At 38.3% G+C, this 20,188-nt stretch overlaps 2 protein-coding genes across 3 annotated transcripts in view; one reads left to right on the forward strand and one right to left on the reverse strand.

The window, feature by feature from the left end:
- The window catches only part of LOC112050066 (centaurin-gamma-1A), a 300,795-nt gene that overhangs the window by 215,886 nt on the left and 64,721 nt on the right, over positions 1-20,188 (forward strand). The window lies entirely within an intron of this gene.
- LOC128198561 (uncharacterized) lies at positions 4,404-8,485 on the reverse strand. The gene is made up of 2 exons (XM_052884647.1): positions 7,689-8,485; positions 4,404-4,635 (listed from the first exon to the last, which is right to left on the reverse strand). Exons 1-2 carry the CDS (start codon positions 8,187-8,189, stop codon positions 4,615-4,617), a joined length of 522 nt encoding a protein of 173 aa, XP_052740607.1. The 5' UTR covers positions 8,190-8,485; the 3' UTR covers positions 4,404-4,614.

Genomic DNA, 20,188 nt, shown 5'->3' on the forward strand with positions numbered 1-20,188 from the left:
TAACTTATAATAAGTTACATGGTATAACTGTTTCTTCTTTTTATTTAAAAGTCATTTTTGGCATATTAAAAAAGTAACTAGCATTCAGCACGTCTGGTAACACCATTTTATTATTAAGTACAATTTTTTTTTTATCTTTCAAAACAACCTGTACATTTATTAATCTTGTAAGAGTTTTGTTGGCATATTAAACAACTATACTTATTACTATTTATTAATATCAAATAGATGATTCCATGCCGCGTTGAAATATTAATTAAAGCAACATTTTCATACTTAGTAAAGTATGAAAATGTTGCTTGCAGTTTTTACACTGACTGTCAATTTTGAAATTATCTTTCAAAGAAACTGAATACTGAAATATTGTTGAATTGCAGAAATATATAATGTTATATCTAACTATATACTAAGAATACATAATATAATATTCACCGGCACGACATGTATCTTTACCATCTGTTACATGGCTTATATCATGAACTGATGAGCTGTATGACATTGTATAACATACAAACCAATAAATATTGTAGGTATATAATGAAAAATCAATACTGTTTGATTTTGAATCATCCTGTACTATAGATTATACATATACTAATATCTTATATACAATTTTCCGTTTGTTTAATCTACACTACATTCGCAAAGGCACGAGTAGGTTAATAGTATAAAGTAATCATCTTAACATACTTAAGCACACGTCTCTGACATAATTAACACATAATTGAAATGTTCTAGTTGTGCCAAGTAGGTAGCGAGCGAATCCCGCTACTCACGGAGACGGCAGATATGCATACTGAGAAATGAGAGTGTTATCTTTATTACTATCATAAACTAACGCGACTATGTCTGTGCATAGTAACACATTTTATAGAACCATCTGACCCGGCAAACGTTGTGCCATATAAATTTACTAGATAACGCCGCGCGGTTTCACCCGCGTGGTTCCCGTTCCCTTAGGAGTACAGGAATGATATATAGCCTAAAGCTTTCCTCGATAAATGGACTATCTAACACTGAAAGAATTTTTCAAATCAGACCAGTAGTTCCTGAGATTAGCGCGTTCAATCAAACAAAAAAAACAAACAAAAAACTCTTTAGCTTTATAATATTAGTATAGATTTCGTAGAAACATACTAAAATTAAAGAAATTGTAAAAATACTTTATGACCCCATGAAATTAATAACTTGGTTTTTAACGTAAAATCCGTAAGTAACTAATATAAAAAAAAATAATTTTCAACCAATTTCTACATTCAATGAATTTAAATTTTTTTAATATAATTTTTTACTTGTATGCACATAATTATGGTGTATACGAAAATTAACGGGTGAAGCTAAAGGTAAAGCCTAGTGTGTTAATAAGCAAACAAAGCTAATTGTTTAAGTAGATAATTAGTGATGTTTAATTTAGTTTTGATGAGAAAGATTACGTGTACATGAAAAGTACCATATCATGTTATGATGACTTTATTTGTATTATATTTTCCTTACAATTGGAATTTTCCAGAAAAAGTAATACATATTGGGTTAAGTAAAAGGCTCCATACTTGTACTTCGAAACTGTCTTAATAAACTACATTTACGAGTATAAATATTATGCGGTTAAAACCCAGGGTCAGGTAGATCATTTCATTTCTGTGCAATTTATGATCTTAAAAAAAACTGTATGAATTTGTACGACTGATAAAACTATGCTGTAGAGTGTGGTATATACGAATTTAATACGTTCTCACAGCGTAATTTTATAAGTAGGTAAGCCAATAAAAGCAAATGAAAGTAACAAAAATATTTTCCACCTCCTTACCCTTTACGCCCGGAAGGACGTGAAATGGTCCTATTATCCTCCTTCCGATCCGCACCCCAATCCGGTGTTATGAGGCTTCGGAGGTCAAACGACGCGTTTATATTCAGAGAATGAATAAAGGCGAATGACCACCGGAGATGGTATCACAGATGATACTTTAGCCATTTGCTAAGTTCTTACAATTGCCCGTCTTCTCTAAACATCCGGAATCATTATGAACGCTTTTTTAATGACCCACTACACTGCCAGCTGGCCTATTCACTATTTTGGTCTCTATTATCAACCTACTAAAATAAACATGACAGACCAAATGTCAATTACCTACTACGTGATATCCACCAGTAAGCACCGAATGTCATTTTTACATAGAATCTCAATTTCGTATGACGTATTGACGTATGCTAGGGAAAATAAACAAAGATAGTGAATTAGCCTTATAGAAGAGAGGATATTGATGATAACATGCTGTTATCAGATGTTAATGATAATGTTAATGATTAACGTGCTCTCTGTTGCACGAGGGATGTTACCAATCATCAACTTACCAACCCTGAGAGAAAGAGCTTTATTTTATCCAGAACTCAAATCTACTCAACTAATTGCCTGAAGTCACATAGGCTAACTACTGGACAAACGAAACATAATCGACAGTAGAGTTTATTAACTTTATCTTTTACCTTTTTTAAAACTTCACATTTCTTATCCATCTCAGGTGGACGGCTACCCTAATGTAGAGATCACTGGGGTGCCGATTTTGCATGATGATATCGCGTAAGTCCGTCTTACAAATCTCTTTCTTACCTTCACTTTGTGAGGGCCCTTGATATTAGTCAGACTCGGCAATGGTTTTATCTGGATCTTTTTCGTCTGCTGATATATCTTTTGTGTTGAAATGTTCGAGAAGTATTAACAATTACGATTTATGAATAAAAATGAGTTGAAGTCTTTCTACTTAAAAAGGATTTATATTCTACTTATTTATATTATGAATGCCAAACCTATTGAAATTGGAAGGTCAAATATAAAGAATCTTTCAGAACGGAAAAACGGACCATTCTTCAAATATTGTATTCATTTGAATTTAAGAAAATTTCAAGTTACATAATACAAATTCTAACAACCATAACAATAATTTGACCTCCACAGAAATGCTCGTCCACTTTGCTTTGAAGTTTGAGATACATAAAGGTACACGATGAAAACCAAACTGTATTTTCATTCACAAAGGGGCCATTATTGTGTATGATATTTATGTCTATTGTCCGGTCTTAAAGTGGACTATTTCCTACAAAATAGGAGGCAGATGTATTCCGCTCTATTTTCGGAAACCATTGATGTCTCACGGCTGTGATCAAACAGAAAGGTTGTGTCAGATTTATGTCCACGAATGGTATTATTTGTCTCTCAAGAAACCTTTTCGTCTTCATTCAATGATGATTCGGCTGTCATACTAAATTTGTAAACGTGTGTCGCCTACGCACAAAAAAGTAGTGAAATAACAATAATTGAGATAAATTTTGTTTGACGCCAGTTTCTCTTATTTCCAAAATTAGGATTCTTTAAGGTATTCAATCTTTTAAATCTTCTGTTTAATTTTAACATGGAATAGATACGCTGAAGCTAGATTATTTTTTGTTTTAATCTGCTTTGTATGACTATTTTATAGTGTTTTAATTTCAGCAATACCAACGTATCACAAAATAAAAACACGAAATCTTATGCCGTAATACTTTTATAATTTATATTATCAAGGTTTTATTATTAGGATTTAATTAGCATTACGGTATTAACAGCGTTAAGTCTTCCGTTTAGTTACACAATTTATAGTTTTACTTGTCTACGCAGTATCAATCACTAGCGGGGACGCCCGTGACTTTGTCCGCGTCTAATGAAATTCTTCACAAGTCCCGGGGGAAGTATGGATTTTTCAGGGATGAAAAATAGCCTATGTGTTAATCCAGAGTAAAATCTTCACATAAACTTTCGACTTTATTAGTCTGATAGATGTTTTTCTCAATTTATCTATTTATATAAATTAACAAAATGTATACGGTTATTTCTGGCGTAGATACAACAAAAAAGAATTTTCAATTTTAATTTGAGAAGTTAAGAACTTTAAATACTAAATCGCATCAAATGTTAAATAGTCTCATTTTAATTTTAAAAAAATACCATATCACATTCAATCGCTATAGAAACTTGCGTACTGTAATCTATCACTTTCGAATGCAGTTAAACTAGTAAGTGAACCAGTAATGACTACTTATATCGTAGGGTTATGTATTTAACAGGATCTGTGGCGCCTAGCACGAGTAGCGCGAGTAGTCATACCGGATAATGTTACACTGTGCACTTCGCTAAAAGGGAACGCTTTTAGTTTAGTATACGATTACAATCTTTGCGAATGTTTTCTGTTTTTCTGAAGGGGATATATGCTTTTGTGTGGAAACAAATATGTAAGTGATTGTAAGGTCGTGCACAATGAAACCAGCGTTAAGCTTGTACTAACTTTATTTCAACTGACATTTTACATCACATATTTATTTTATCAAATACCCTCACATCTTTCCCCATAAAAAAATAAAAATATAATTAATGAACATTTCCCCCTTTTCAAAATTATAAAGAAAAAAAACATATATTTAAAATCAACACAAAATTATAAGAAAAGACAAACATGCATCACACGTCACACATTATTTACTGAAAAGTGAGATAAAAAAAATTTAAACAATTATATATGTATATTAAAAAAAACAAAGAAGTCCCAGGTCAGTCGCTAAGTAAGCTGGTCTTCAAAACCCCATCTAACCGGACGCCTGACTATCCTGCCAGAACGAGAAATATGGTTATAAAGTGTATTTTTATTTGTATTTTGAGTTTCTGTTTGTACATTTATGTTACAGTTTATGTCATCATACTCAAACCCATAGCGAGACGTGTCTTGTCTTTCTGTAGATGTGTCTACTATAATGTGACGCCTGTTACGAACTAATTTCCTTCTGTTGATGGTTGTCACCTCATATGACCTATTACCTAGAACAGCGCTTATTGTTCCTGGTATCCATTTTTTTAAACACAAATCATATATCCTTACTTTTTGCCCTTTCAATAATTCTTTCAAGTTTTTGGCATTACGATCATAGTAAAACTTTTGCTCAGCCTGTCTATTTAATAGTTGTTCCCTAACATTATGATGAACTTTTGGCTTTAACATATTATTTGATGTAGGCAAAATACTTCTCAGTTTTCTACTTTGTAATAACTCTGCAGGTGAAGGTAATTCTTTTGATATTGGTGTATTTAAATATTCTAATATAGCCAAGCGATAGTCACACCCCTTTTCTTTAGTCTTAATCATTATATTCTTTACCGTCTGAATAGTACGCTCAACTTGTCCATTAGATTGTGGATAATGAGGTGATGAAGTGACATGTTTAAACTCCCACTCCCTAACAAACTCCTTAAAACAAGTTGAAGTGAACTGTGGACCACAATCAGAAAATACCACAACTGGAATTCCTTGGTGACAAAAAATATTTTTTAAGCAATTAATAATATAATTAGAATCAGTAACATGTAATTCAACTATTTCAAAAAATTTACTATAGTAATCTACTATAATTAAATAGTTTACGCCTTTTATTTGAAACAAATCAATGCCTACTTTAACCCAAGGTCTATCCGGAATTTCATGAGGCTGCAATTTCTCTTTTTGATTAACTTTCTTGTGCGTTAGACAAACATCACAACTATTTATTACGTTACTTATATCATTATTTATACCTGGCCAAAATATTGTCTCCCTAGCCCTCAGTTTAGTTTTTTCCAGACCCATATGTCCAATGTGCACTCTTCCTAACATTTCCTTACGTAAAGTTTTTGGTACTACTACCCTATCATTTTTCCAAATCAGACCATAAGCGACTGACAAACTCTCTTTATAATTCCAATATGGTTTTACTATATCTACTAACTCACTCTTTTCTACTGGCCAACCTTTATTAATACATTTTATTAATTGTTGTAATTCAATGTCATTCTCCGTACTTTTCTGTGCCGCAAAAGTGCCGCAAACTGCGCATTATCAAAGTATTCAGTGAGTGCAGACGCCGCTTCGCGCGACACTGCACACACCTCATCATGTAGGCTGTCCTGACTCACGTGAAGGGCCGACGCTGGTTCATATGCACGCGATAGTGTATCAGCGATGTACAGATGCTTGCCTGGCTTGTAGATTAATTTAAATGTATAACGTTGTAATCGTAACAACATTCTTTGCAACCGACCCGGGGCATCTGTAATTGGTTTTTTAATAATACTTATCAACGGTTTATGGTCGCTTTCAATAATTACGTCAGTTTTTCCATAAATATATGCATAAAATTTCTCACACGCAAATACACATGCATACAACTCTTTCTCAATTTGTGCATACCTCTGCTCAGCCTTAGTTAGCGCTTTGGAAGCATAACATACTGGTAAGTTATTTTGCATTAAACAAGCTCCTAGCCCAGATTTACTTGCGTCTACGGATAAAATTATTGGTTTATTTACATCAAAGTATTGTAAAACAGGACGTCTAGATAGACATTGTTTAACATCCTGAAAACATTTATCATGCCTTTCATTCCAATGCCACTCAATTTCTTTTTTCAATAATTCTCGCAAAGGAAAAACACGGTCTGATAAATTAGGTATAAAACCACCTATATAATTTACTAAACCCAAAAATCGTTCCACATCTTTTTTATCTTTGGGTACTGGCATTTTAGTTATAGCTGTTATATGACTGTCATCAGGATAAAGTCCATTTTTTGTAATTCTATGTCCTAAATATTTTATTTCTTCTAAACCAAATTTACATTTCTTAGCATTTAATTTTAAATTAATTTTTCTACATCTTTCTAACACTTGTCTTAACCTTCCATCGTGCTCATTTTTATCACTTCCATATATCAACAAATCATCAATATACATACAAACACCCTGTATATCATCAAAATTTTCAATCATTTTTTTATGAAATACTTCTGACGCCGAGCAAATCCCGTAAGGAAGACGTAAGAACTTATACCTACCAAAACATGTATTGAATGTACAGTAAGAACTGCTTTTGTCGTCTAGACAAATATTCCAGAACCCCGACGATGCATCCAGCGTGCTAAAGTATTTAGCTCCAGAAAGTTTCGATAAAATTTCATCCAATGTCGGCAATCTAAAGTGTTCCCGTTTAATTGCCAAATTTAATTCCTTAGGATCTAAACATATACGCAGATCACCGTTAGGTTTTTTAACTACCGTCATGCTGCTGACCCAGTCTGACGGGCCTTCTACCTTAGCAATAATTCCTTGGCCTACCATTTCATTTAACTTTTTTCTTACATCCTCTTTTATAGCAAAGGGAAGCTTTCGAGGTGCATGTACTACAGGAATAGCATCATCCTTTAAATGAATTTTATAATGTCCCGGTAAACACCCTATCCCATGAAATACGTCATCATACATTGATACACAATCCGGTAAATTATTAAAACTCTGAATAGACATGACACGCCTCACTACATCCAACTCTGTACAAGCATAACGTCCCAATATCGGCACCGATTGAACATCAGCTATCTTAAATTCGAGCATGTAATTTTTTCCTTTATAACACACTTAAATAAATTTTACCTACGACAATTATGCTTGCACCAGAGTATCCATTTAATCTTGTATTTGTTTTTAGTAAACAATCCTGACTGACTTTTAATTTTGACAAAAATCTTAATGGTAGGACATTAACATCAGCTCCTGTGTCTAGCTTAAATTTAATCCAATTACCACAAATATTTAAATTAATATTCCAATCACTATTTTGATTTAACGTATAGATTACCTCATCATCCGAGTTCTCAATATAATTCACTCCACATACGCGAGAAAAATGATTTTTTCGAAAGCACCGATTACACTTCTGTCCGTACGCCGGACATTCAAACTTTTTATGAACACAACCACAGTAACCGCACAGTTTGGTCGCGCCCGGCGCGGCGCGTCGCTGGCTAGCGCCGGCCGCCAGGGGGCGCGCGCGCGGCGGCAGCACAGCAGCGCGCGGGCCCCGCGACCCCGCGCCGCGGTCCTCGCTCCGCCGATGCTCCGCCGCGTCACGTACCTCGCTTCGTGTTCGGCCTCGCGATGACGTCATTTTCGATCTTATTTGTAAAACATCATTCTGCGTCTGCTTTATTTGATGAGTATGATAAGTTTCTTCTCTTTCAGGCTTTATATTCTCCGAATAGGTGCGAGATGCAACAGCTGCCGGGCTAGCATGGGCAAGGGATAAAATTTTTATCCACCCATTATATCCACTGACTAAGGATATAAATCCACCCGTCATAGCATGACCACAAGGGAAAGACAAATTAATCCCCGATTGACATTACGCGTGGAGATCTTTTCCTCGACTATGGCATATGGAGTGGATAAAATGATATACTTTGGGACTTTTGACATTTAAACGCGATAAATTTATCCCTGTGAAGTTGATGTGGGGATAAAACTTTACTTAAAAAAACAATTATGTCTCGCATGTTTTGGTCTTTAACAATTGCTTCGCAATATGGGGTAGGGTAGGGGTAGGGTAGCGGTAGGGTAGGGGTGGGGTAGGGGTGGGGTAGGGGTGGGGTAGGGGTGGGGGTGGTGTAGGGGTGGGGTAGGGGGGGTGGGGGGTGGGGGGTGGGGGTAGGGTTGGTGTAGGGGTGGGGGAGGGGTGGGGGAGGGGTGGGGTAGGGGTGGTGTAGGGGTGGGGTAGGGGGGGTGGGGGCGGGGGGTTGATTTAGGGTTGGTGTAGGGGGGAGGGGGAGGGGGGGTAAGGGGGGAGGGGGTGTTGGGGGAGGGGGGGGGTTAGGGGCGGGGTAGGGGTGGGGTAGGGTTGGGGTAGGGGGGTAGGGGTGGGGTAGGGTAGGGGTAGGGTAGGGCAGGGGTAGGGTAGGGTAGGGGTAGGGTAGGGGTAGGGCAGGGGTAGGGTAGGGGTAGGGCAGGGGTAGGGTAGGGGTAGGGTAGGGGTAGGGTAGGGGTAGGGCAGGGTTAGAGGTAAAGAAGGGTAGAGTAGGGATAGAGAACAAGTGCACTTATGTCAAAACGAAGCTTGACCGGGTCCGCTAGTATGATAGATACTATAGATACCTACTACAAACCACCGCAAAAAACAATCACCAAACAAAACAATGCCAACAGAAAACAGATAAATAATATGCACAAAAAAACCAAATATTATCAAATTTACGTTTATTTCGGACTATTAATATACCTAATGCCAATTTATAAGATATATACAAATGGGTTGACAAGTCTTTCCCTCCGTTTATCCACCGGGAATATTATATCCACCGACGTGCCCATGCGCGGTGAGTGGATAAAACGAGTGTGGGGGATAAACGTTTTATCCTCTCCCCGTGGATAAATTTCTCCCTTGCCCGTGCTAGCCCTGCTGCGCGGCAAATATCCAAGGCTTTCTTAAGCGTCAAATCATCCTCTCTGAGCAAACGTTCCCGAATGGCGGCACTCGTCACGCCACACACCAGTCTATCTTTAATTAATTCCTCTTGCAAATCTCGAAACTCACAATTTTGAGCTAGTTTACTTAACTCGAACACATACTGCTCAATTGATTCGTTATCACGTTGATCTCGAATAAAAAACTTGTGACGTTCGACCGTCAAATTTTTCTTTGTTTGAAACTGTTCATCTAACTTTTTCCATATATATTCGACAGTCGTACATTTCTCAGGCCATTGATCTAACACTTCTCGACACTGTTCACCCACAACATGCAATAATATGTTCGCTTGAATCTCCACAGACTTATTACTTATTTCACACGCTTTGCTGTATATTTCATAACTTCTCTTCCACTTAATCCATTTTTCATGTATACTCCCAGCATCGGAAGCATTCTTATCAAAATAAAACGCGGACGGCGGTGTCAGGACACTTTCCATTATACGAGTACTTTTCACAAATTATTAATATACATAATAATAATTTAATTTTCCGGCTGCGCCATGTAAGGTCGTGCACAATGAAACCAGCGTTAAGCTTGTACTAACTTTATTTCAACTGACATTTTACATCACATATTTATTTTATCAAATACCCTCACAGTGATATGAAAGACATTAGCGCGGGAATGGGCTGAGTGGATGAATTAAGTGGTTCTTAAATAGATTATAACATCTCCGTCATCGCAACTTTTTTGACATTCGACATTCTGATTTCATAGTGTGGATATCCCAGTGGATATGACCTCTGCCTCCGATTCCGGAGGGCGTAAATTCGAATCCGCATGCACCTCCAACTTTTCAGTAGTGTGCATTTTAAGAAATTAAATATCACGTGTCTCAAACGGTGAAGGAAAAACATCGTGAGGAAATCTGCATACCTGAGAATTTTCTTAATTCTCTACGTGTGTGAAGTCTGCCAATCTGCATTGGGCCAGCGTGGTGGATTATTGGTCTAACCTCTCTCATTCTGAGTGGAGACTCGTGCTTAGCAGTGACCCGAATATGGCTTGATAATGTTGATGATGATGAATATCTTATTGATTGGGCCATATTAGTCGCAAAACAGATGGCTGCTAGGACAGACGTGTTCTGGCGTAGAGACGACGTACCAGTAAGCGTAGTGTAGGTAGCTAGATAGTCCGATGACATTAAGAAGGTAGTGGGATAGTGACTGGATGAGGAATGCGAAGGATCGTGTGTGGTACCGTGCTCTTGGAAAGGCCTATGGCCAGCAGTGGACGGATACAGGCTGATGATGAGTGTATCTTTGAACCACCACTATTGTTATTAAGCATCCTTGCTTCTTCATTAACTTTAGTGCAAAATAAATGGAAAAAAGCGTGTGTCAGCTCCGACGCACGAATGGAGTTTATTCTTTCGGATCGACTGTCTAAATAGATGTATTTTGTACGTCTGAAAAATGAAAGGTGCGCAGAATAGGTTCCGCACAAAAACGTAACGCTGTCATTCGTTCATCGAATTTTACAGCCCATATTTTTTTCATACCGGGGGCTAATATATGAAAAATCGATTCATAAGGAGAAAACTCTAAAAATCATTTTGTTTTATAAAATTATATGTACATTTTCGACTGAAACCCAGTTTACTGTTTTCCATTGTACCAACTTTTATTAAAATAAAAGTAAATATTTTCCAACTGAACATTGCACTTACAATGACAATAAAGTCGGCTTAACATTTATGCATGCAGTGCGCGTTACATGAAAGTAATTGCGAAGCCTATTTAATTGTTTTACTGTTCGTCGTTAATTTTTATTCTGTGCCACATTATTATCATTTTACATTGATTGTATTGATTGTCACGACTCATACCACAGTTCATCATAGTTACAAAAATGTTTTATTACTATGACGAACGCTTGTTCTACCTTTCTGTGGGAATATGGGCATAAAATATAGTGTGTTGCTCGCTGAAAATGTAGCTTTCCATCGGTTATATAATTTAGCTGTGATAATTTAGCGTAGCAAAAAATCCTCAATAGCTCAACAAAGAGCATCATCAATAGCACGGTAAGAGCGGTTGGACTCATCATCAGTGGTGGTTTGATTCTTGCCCCGTTGGTGTACTGTCGTAAACACTCCTAATACAGTCTTTCCCGACTAGATGGAGGAGAATGGGAATATTGGTCATGTTATAAAAGATATGGGAAATGTTCTTAAAAAAAAAAAAAAACTTCCGCATTTTTACAAAATATCTGGATGGTATGATATTGTTATTGTCTTTGTGACAGTATACAATAGAATATACCTGATATATATTACATCAGAAAATTGTAAGTATATGTAAGACTAAATTTTTATCCTGTACCACAGAAAAAGCACATATTAGTTACGCGTCTACGACTTACTCTTTATGTAAAATTGACTTACTGTTAGTAATATGTATGTGTTTTTATTCTGTGGAACATTACTATGTGCATTAAATCGATAGTAATTTTCATAATTCGCCAATAGTAAGGAACAATAGCCATAAAATCGATTAGGTACCCGCTCGCAGTACTACAGCGGCATTGACATCGCAAATAGAATTAGTTGTACGCGAGGTCGGTTATTGTTGTTGGAAGGTTGGCAGAGGATTTCTTGTTCTTTTGAACAAGATTTTAAATTGTATAGATCAATGATAATTTTATACTATAGATGGGTTACGTCCCTAAAAAATCACCGCAAAGGGTGATCCGAATAATAATAGGCTACAATACTAAGCGCTAAGCGCACACATGCAAAATTTTGTCTTTAATTCTTTTAAATAAATAAATAAAATAAAAATTATTTATTGATCACACAGTAACAAATTTCTAATACAATAAAAGAGTAGATCCCTGGCTCCCAAACTAGCTGTAACTGTATCTTGGGAGCCAGTGGATTCCCATTAGTGTTACTTTTTGATAATCTGTTACTTAATTAAGATAATCTGTAGTAGGCAAAACAAGAAAGGTGTATTCGTAAAACAAGATCAAACACAAATAAATAAATTTTTGTGTGGTTGTGTGTTTGCGTGTGTGTGTGTGTGTGTGTGTTTGTGTGGGTGCGTGTGTGTGTGTGTGTGGGTGTGTATGCGAGTGTGTGTTTAATTAAGTATGAACGCGCTTGCTAAGAAAAGTATCCTCATGTGTTCGAGTTTAAAGAATATGTTGAACGATTAGATTTTCGACATAGTTGTAATCGCAATCAATTAACCAGTTAAATATGTACGTCTTAAAAGCATGATTACCTAATTTTCTGATACTGAGTTTATTTTTTTGTAATAAGTTATAAATACGTGGAGCAATATATAGGTATTGTTTACGAGCAAAACAGCTTGCAACTAATGGTCTAGGGCATGTATTTCTTCTAGAAGAAGTTATAGGGATTAAAGGAACCAATTCACGATGATACAAACGTAGGCTTTGACATACAAATGTCTTTCTAACACTCAGAACTTTAGCTTGTTTATATAGATCAGAAGTTGGATGGCGAAACGGCAAGGATAAACATACTTTAAGAACGGCACGTTGGGATCTCTCGATTTGTAACATATATGTTTTCGACATAGCACCCCAAACAAGAATACAGTAATTCAGTAAACAATGACATAGTGCTTTATAAGTTAATAGAATGGTGTTTTTGTCTGCAACATCTCTTAAGCTTTTAAATACATAAATTAATCGACGAACACGTTTAGATAGCACACCTGCATGGACATCCCATTTCAAATTGCTATCTATATTGACACCAAGATATTTAATATTTTCTACTCTGCACAATAGCTTGCAACAACAAGAACTACCCAGCGTATTATTTGATGATCTGTTGCATGGGTATCCATGGATAGTTATATTAAAGTTAGTACTGGGAGACGTGACTTGCGTTTTACTGAAACAAATGAATTTCGTTTTATCAACATTTAATGTTAACAAGCTATCTTCAAGCCATTTAGTTAATATCGAGAGATTCACCTCTGCAGTTCGCTTAATTTCATCCCAGGACTTACCACTAACCAGTAGCACGGTATCATCAGCAAACATGAATATTTCTGACCCTGGAAATTTCATGTCACTAAGTTCATTCACATATATCAAAAATAAAATCGGACCAAGAGTGCTACCCTGTGGAACACCATATTTACAACAACTAGTAGAACTGGAAAATTCATCAACCCTTACATATTGCTGCCGATCAGTTAGGTAGTCTTGAAACCAGTCAAAAGCAACACCTCGAATTCCGACGTTTTGTAGACGAGCCAGCAGAATAGGAATAGAAACGGTATCGAAAGCCTTTTGCAGGTCAATAAATACCCCCATGCATTTCTTACTACTATCCAAATCTGCCAAAATTTTAGTGGTAAGTTTAAGCACAGCATCCTCGGTAGACTTGCCGTTTCTAAATCCAAATTGATTGCACGAAATTAATTTATTAGATTCCAGATAATTATTAAGTCGCTTACTTACGATATTTTCTACAACTTTAGACAAGACCGGCAGCAAAGAAATAGGTCTGAAGTTTGTTGGTAGAGATTTATCACCTGATTTATGTACTGGTGTAATTATTGCCTTTTTAAATCGTACGGGGAAAGAACCTGTTTCGAAACTTAAGTTGCATAAACAGGAGATAGGATAGGCAACAGCATCTCGGAAGTACTTTAATATATTGGTCTGAATATTATCCCATCCAGCAGCACTACCTGGTTTCAGTGAGGAAATAACTACCGACACTTCATGGGGATCCGTGGGAAGCAAGACCATCGAGTGCAAAGGTGCTGTGTCCTTTATAGCTTTCATTGATAAGCTACAGTTTGATTCTTTAATTAGTGACAATGTTTTATCTGCTAAGTTTTGGCCAACTGATGTGAAGAAATCATTGACAATGTTAAGCGATTTTACAGGTGTAACGTCAATTGTTAATAATTCTTTAGGTAAAGTCCTTTTACTATCTAAATTGCAGACGTCTTTAATAACCTTCCATGTTTTTTTCGGATTACCCCGGCTATTATCAAGTTCACTTTTATAATATTGTTTTTTGAGCGATTTGATAATATTGTGACATATATTCCTGTATTGCTTATATTTACACCGTATCTCAACATTACTAGGCGACTTTCTAGCTTTTTTATGAAGTTTATCACGTTTTTTTATACATTTGACTACTCCATAAGTGAGCCAAGGTTTAAGGGGTTGATACCTGCGTGATATGGTTTTTAGTTTAGTATTGTTGTCAATTATCAACTGCAATTTGCTTACTAGCATGTCCGCCATTATGTTGACGTCTCGTTGAGAACAGACGTCAGACCAAGAGGTATTACTTAGGTCCTTACGAATACCATCATAATCATATATAGTTCGTATTTTAGGTTTAGTTGACTTATTAAGAGTAACGTTGGATTTGTCTGGACTCTGGATAGACAGAAGAATGGGGCTATGGTCAGTCAATTCAGGGAAAACTAAACTTTGCCAGGTATAGTTTGTTTTAATCATAAAATGGTCGATACAGCTCTTGACCCGTGTAGGTTTATCTACAGCAATCTGTAACCCGTGTAGGGCTAGTAAGTTTAGGTAATCAGAAGTTTGCTTTTCTGATACTTTTAAAATGTCAATATTGATATCGCCTGTAAGTATAATATTTTTGGTCGTAATACTTGTCAATATAACGTCCAAGGAGTTAAGGTACCTAAGGTACTAGGGTTAGCAAAGCACGGTGGGCGATAAGAACATACCAATGAGTATTGATTATTCAATGAGACAACAAGACAATTACCATCCTTTATAGTAGGCTCATAACAAATTGAGTTGAAGATTACGCTAGTGTATACTACTAAACCATCATTTTGATTAAAATGGTTCTTAGAGTAAAATAAGTTATATTTTCTGAGGTTCGGAGGTATTCCATTTACATTTATGTATATAATATTGTGTTCACTTCCTGAACACACAACTCGACATTGTAGACGGTATTTAAGTATTATTTGTTTGAATAACGTTCGTTGTTGACCACAACTAACATTGAGTTGACTATAAATTTCCTCTTTTGAGCGCCTCATTTTTCATGCGCTAGTAACACATCTAACAGTATTTAATATCATAGGTAAAGATTATATAACAACGCGCTGATGTTCCTACCCATTTATACAGGGTGTCCCGTAAATAGTACGACATATTTTGCAGGGGAATCTTTATAAAATATATACGTTCTAAGGTAGATGTACAACTGTAGGAGTTTTCGTTTAAGGTTCGCTGCTCAGGAGTTCAAGTGAAAGACACGATTCTTTAATCGGAATGTAATCGACGGGCAGGCGGACGGCGCCGTGACGTGGTAGAACGAGTTCCACGCGGTCGTAAGTATGTAGGTAGGTAAGGTAAGTATAGGTGAGTATTACTAGCACCTATATGACCCCCTTTCAAGCGAAGCGTACAACTTTCTTTACGACACGTCCGCTTCTCGTGACGTAGCTGGTAGGTTTAGGTATAGGCGTAGGCGTAGGCGTAGGAACGAATCCAGGACCTTTTTTTATATTCTTTGTTAGTGTAGATTTTACATTTTCTTTAGAGTCTTCCGCTGTTTTCGTGTTTTTTCTCTCTCTATCTTCATCTTCATTTAGTAGATATGCAGGCTTTAGTCGATCCAATGATACAACTGTTGTTCGCAGCGGCAACTGTATTTTGTAGTACTTCTCGTGACGCTTCAATATTTCGAAAGGCCCGTCATACGGGCGTGTTAACGGTGCTCGTACAGTATCGTTCCGTACGAATACATGTGTACATGTTGCTAGGTCCTTGTGTACAAATGTTGCCCGTGTTTCTGGTGTTCGTTTTGTAGGTGTCAGCGATGCCATTGTCTCTGTAAGTCTTCGCACGTAGTCTGCGTCTTCAATTTTCGACTGTGTAGGTACGAAAAAGTCTGACGGTATGCGAAGCGTTGTTCCGTAGGTCATTAGCGCAGGACTCAAATTGTTGTCTTCTCTCAGTGCAGTTCGTAGCCCCAGTAATACGGTAGGTATGTCATCTGACCATGTTGTTGTTGCGCCGCGAGCCATGAGCGCTGCCTTTAGTGTTCGATGTAATCGCTCAACTTGTCCATTCGCTTGCGGGTGATAGGCTGTAGTATGTATTCTTGTGATTCCCCATCTTTTCATCAGGACGTTGAAAAGTGCTGATTCGAAATTCGATCCTCTGTCGCTGCTGAGTCTTAATGGGACTCCGAAACGACTTATCCAGTTCTCGTATAGCGCTTTTGCAACAGTTTCTGCAGTGACTTCTTGTACTGGTATTACTTCCGGCCACTTGGTGCATCGGTCAATTATTGTGACGCAGTACTTGTAGCCGTTTGACAGCTTGAGGGCTCCGATGACGTCAATGTGAATATGTTCAAAGCGCTGAGAAGACGGGAACTCTGCCAGAGGAGTGACAATGTGCCGATGAACCTTGCTGCGTTGGCAGTCGATGCATGTTTTTGCCCATGTTGCTACTTCTTTGTTCATGTCAGGCCAGAAGAATTTTGATGCTATCTGCTTCCGTGTCGCTCTTACTCCAGGGTGACATAGCCCGTGTTGTGCTTTGAAGGCGACGTAACGGTATGCCTTGGGTAGATACGGACGAATGGATGATGTTGAAACTTCACATGTGATTGGTTTCTTGATACCAGGTAGTGAGATCTCGGCGAACTTTAAGTTAGGTTGATTCTTCAAGTTGTGTAACTCGATGTCACCAGCTTGATCTGTGGCGAGCTTCTCGTAGTCGAGTACATCTGCTAGTTTGACCTCTTCTACTCTTGATAACGCGTCTGCTACTGGATTTTCTTCGCCCTTGATATACTTGATACTCGTACAAAATTGGCTGATGAAATGTAGTTGACGTTCACGACGCGGTGTGTCACTGCTGCTCGCCGGTCTGTGTAGCGCGTAAGATAAGGGTTTGTGATCGCTGTACACAGTTACTTCGCTGCCTTCAATGAGTCTTCTGAAGTGTTTCACAGCTGTGTATATTGCTAGCAGTTCGCGATCATACACACTGTATTTTCGTTGTGTCTCACTCATGCTCTTTGAATAGAAGGCTAGTGGTTTCCATATGTTTTCTATCTTCTGCTGGAGTACTGCGCCCATACTGTGTTCTGAAGCATCGCTCATTATTGCTAGTTCTCCCCCGGGTACAGGATAACTCAGCGTAGTAGCCTCTGTAATGCTTTGGCGGCATTTTTCAAAAGCTTCGTTTGCTGCAGGCGTCCAATCAATAGGCGTCTTGTCGTTCTTTTTCTTATTGTGTAGAAATTTGTTTAGTTCGTGCTGGTGATCTGCTTGGTGCGGTAGGCAGTCTCGATAGAAATTGAGCATGCCTAAAAATCGGCGTAACTCCATGACGGTCTTCGGTTTTGGATAGGATGATATTGTGTCGATCCGTTCTCTGGGTGGCTTTATACCGCTTTCTGAGACTTCATACCCCAAGAAATTGATTGTATCTTTGCCGAGTTCACACTTGTCAATATTCAGTGTCACTCCATATTTGTTGAGGCGTTCTAGGACTTCATGTAGTAGTTTCTCGTGCTCATTTTCGTTTTCGGAGAATAGCAGGATGTCGTCCACGAAGCAAAAACAATTATCAATTCCTCTTAGCACTTGATGCATGAAACGTTGGAATGTTTGACTTGAGTTTCTTAATCCAAAGCACATGACAGTGAACTCGTACATTCCAAACGGGGTGATCACCGACGATTTCTGAGCGTCTTCTTCACTGGCCATAGGTATCCAGTAGTACGCCATCTTGAGGTCGAGCTTTGTGAAGATTTTCTTCCCGTGTAGTGCGTACGTGAAGTCTTGAATGCGGGGTATCGGGTATCTGTCCGGAATGGTGACAGCATTTAGACGTCTGTAGTCACCGCATACTCGTAGACTGCCATCTTTCTTTTTCACAATATGAAGAGGACTTGCCCATGGACTCTTTGATGGTCTGCAGATCCCTTGTTCCACCATGCGATCAAATTCAGCTTTAGCGGCGGCATATCTGTCGGGTGGCAGCGGGCGGGCGCGAGCGTAAAGCGGCGGGCCTGTTGTTTCTATGTGATGGACGACTTCATGTTTCACCGGCTGCTTCAGTGACATGGGGCGAAGGACGTCAGGATATTGCTTCAGAATGTCGTGGTATTGTTGCTTGGTGCTAATAATGCGTATGGACTCATTGTCACCGGATGTCACCGCCATTGCATCGATGCTGAGCTTCGTAGTATCGTCGATCAACTTTTTCTTGTGAAGATCCACTAAGAGCTTGAAGTACCGAAGGAAATCTGCACCGAGTATGGAATTTTTTACATCTGCTATCACGAACGTCCAGGTGAAGTTTCGCCGCAGGCCAAGATCGAGAGTGACCTTCTTCTGTCCGTAGGTGCGTATAGGGGTGTTGTTTGCCGCGAATAACTTGTAGGCGTTTTCTGTTTTCTTCTTGTCTCGCGGTGTTGCAGCCCAAACGGAGATGTCCGCTCCTGTGTCCACGAGGAACCTTTCGTTACTGGTGCGATCGTAGACACTTAGGCGATTGCTGGTACCAGGGTCACCGACGTTCGCCACCGTCGGCGCCGAAGCTAGTTTTCCGACGTCTTGAAATTTGCAAGGTGAAGAACAACGATAGGCTCGGTCTCCAAATCGGCGGTGATAGTAGCATAATCTTCTTTGGCTTGAACTTCCTTCCTGTGGTGTAACTGGGTGATGAGCATTTGATCGGCGAGGTTGACGAGAGTATTGTGCTTGATTCATTTTGATAGCTGCGATTTCTTTGGAGAGCTCTTCAATTTTGGTTAGAACCGCTTCGCTGGCCACCTGTGATGATGTTGATGGTTGACACACGGCGTTAACTTCGGAGGTTTGGTGTTCGGTCATCTTGTCTGCCGTTGCAGCGAGTTTGTCCAAATTACTTTCATTGCTCATCGTTAATGAGGTCCGTACAGCTTGTGGAAGGTGATTGATCCATAAGAGCCTTAATGTTTCCTCCGGAAATAATTTTTGTGCTACGTCTCGCATTCGCCTTAACAATTGGGAAGGCTTTTGATTTCCAAGTTCCATTTCGTGCATAACTTTGTGAAGCCGCTTTGAATCAGACTCTTCGTATATAGATATTAATCTAGATTTCAAGGCTTCGTATTTCCCAGTGGCTGGTGGGTCCAAAACAATGTCGCTGACTTGTTCGATGTCGCATAATTCGAGCTGACCTACTGCGAATTGAAATTTTACTTCGTCGCCGAGCTTCTGACTTGCAATTATAAACTCGAACTGAGCGAACCATAGCCGAGGTCTGTGCCGCCAGAATAAAGGGATGCGGGACTTCAGTGATATTGCTGCGAGTTCTGAGAGTTCTTCCGTCGGGGTCACCATTTGTAGGAGTTTTCGTTTAAGGTTCGCTGCTCAGGAGTTCAAGTGAAAGACACGATTCTTTAATCGGAATGTAATCGACGGGCAGGCGGACGGCGCCGTGACGTGGTAGAACGAGTTCCACGCGGTCGTAAGTATGTAGGTAGGTAAGGTAAGTATAGGTGAGTATTACTAGCACCTATACAACTTTGCGTAGTACATTTTTTTTTCTTTGTGACCGTTAAAAGTACATACAAAAAAAAAACGTTTAACATGAACAAAACAACAAACAAAACAACAAACAAACAAACAAAAAATTAATGTTCATTAGTTGAAACATCTACTCACAAATAATTATCAAGTATAAAATCAACGCTTAGGTAACTTTTCAGCACATGGTACGACTACATTGCACTGAAGCTAGGGATTTTTGTATTTTGGAGAAAGAGGAATGTAACTTAAAAAACCGTAAAATTTCGGCTAACATATATTTCGTTATTTTAGTAGGCC

This window comes from Bicyclus anynana, chromosome 12, assembly GCF_947172395.1.
Source record: "Bicyclus anynana chromosome 12, ilBicAnyn1.1, whole genome shotgun sequence".
Lineage (NCBI taxonomy): Eukaryota > Metazoa > Arthropoda > Insecta > Lepidoptera > Nymphalidae > Bicyclus > Bicyclus anynana.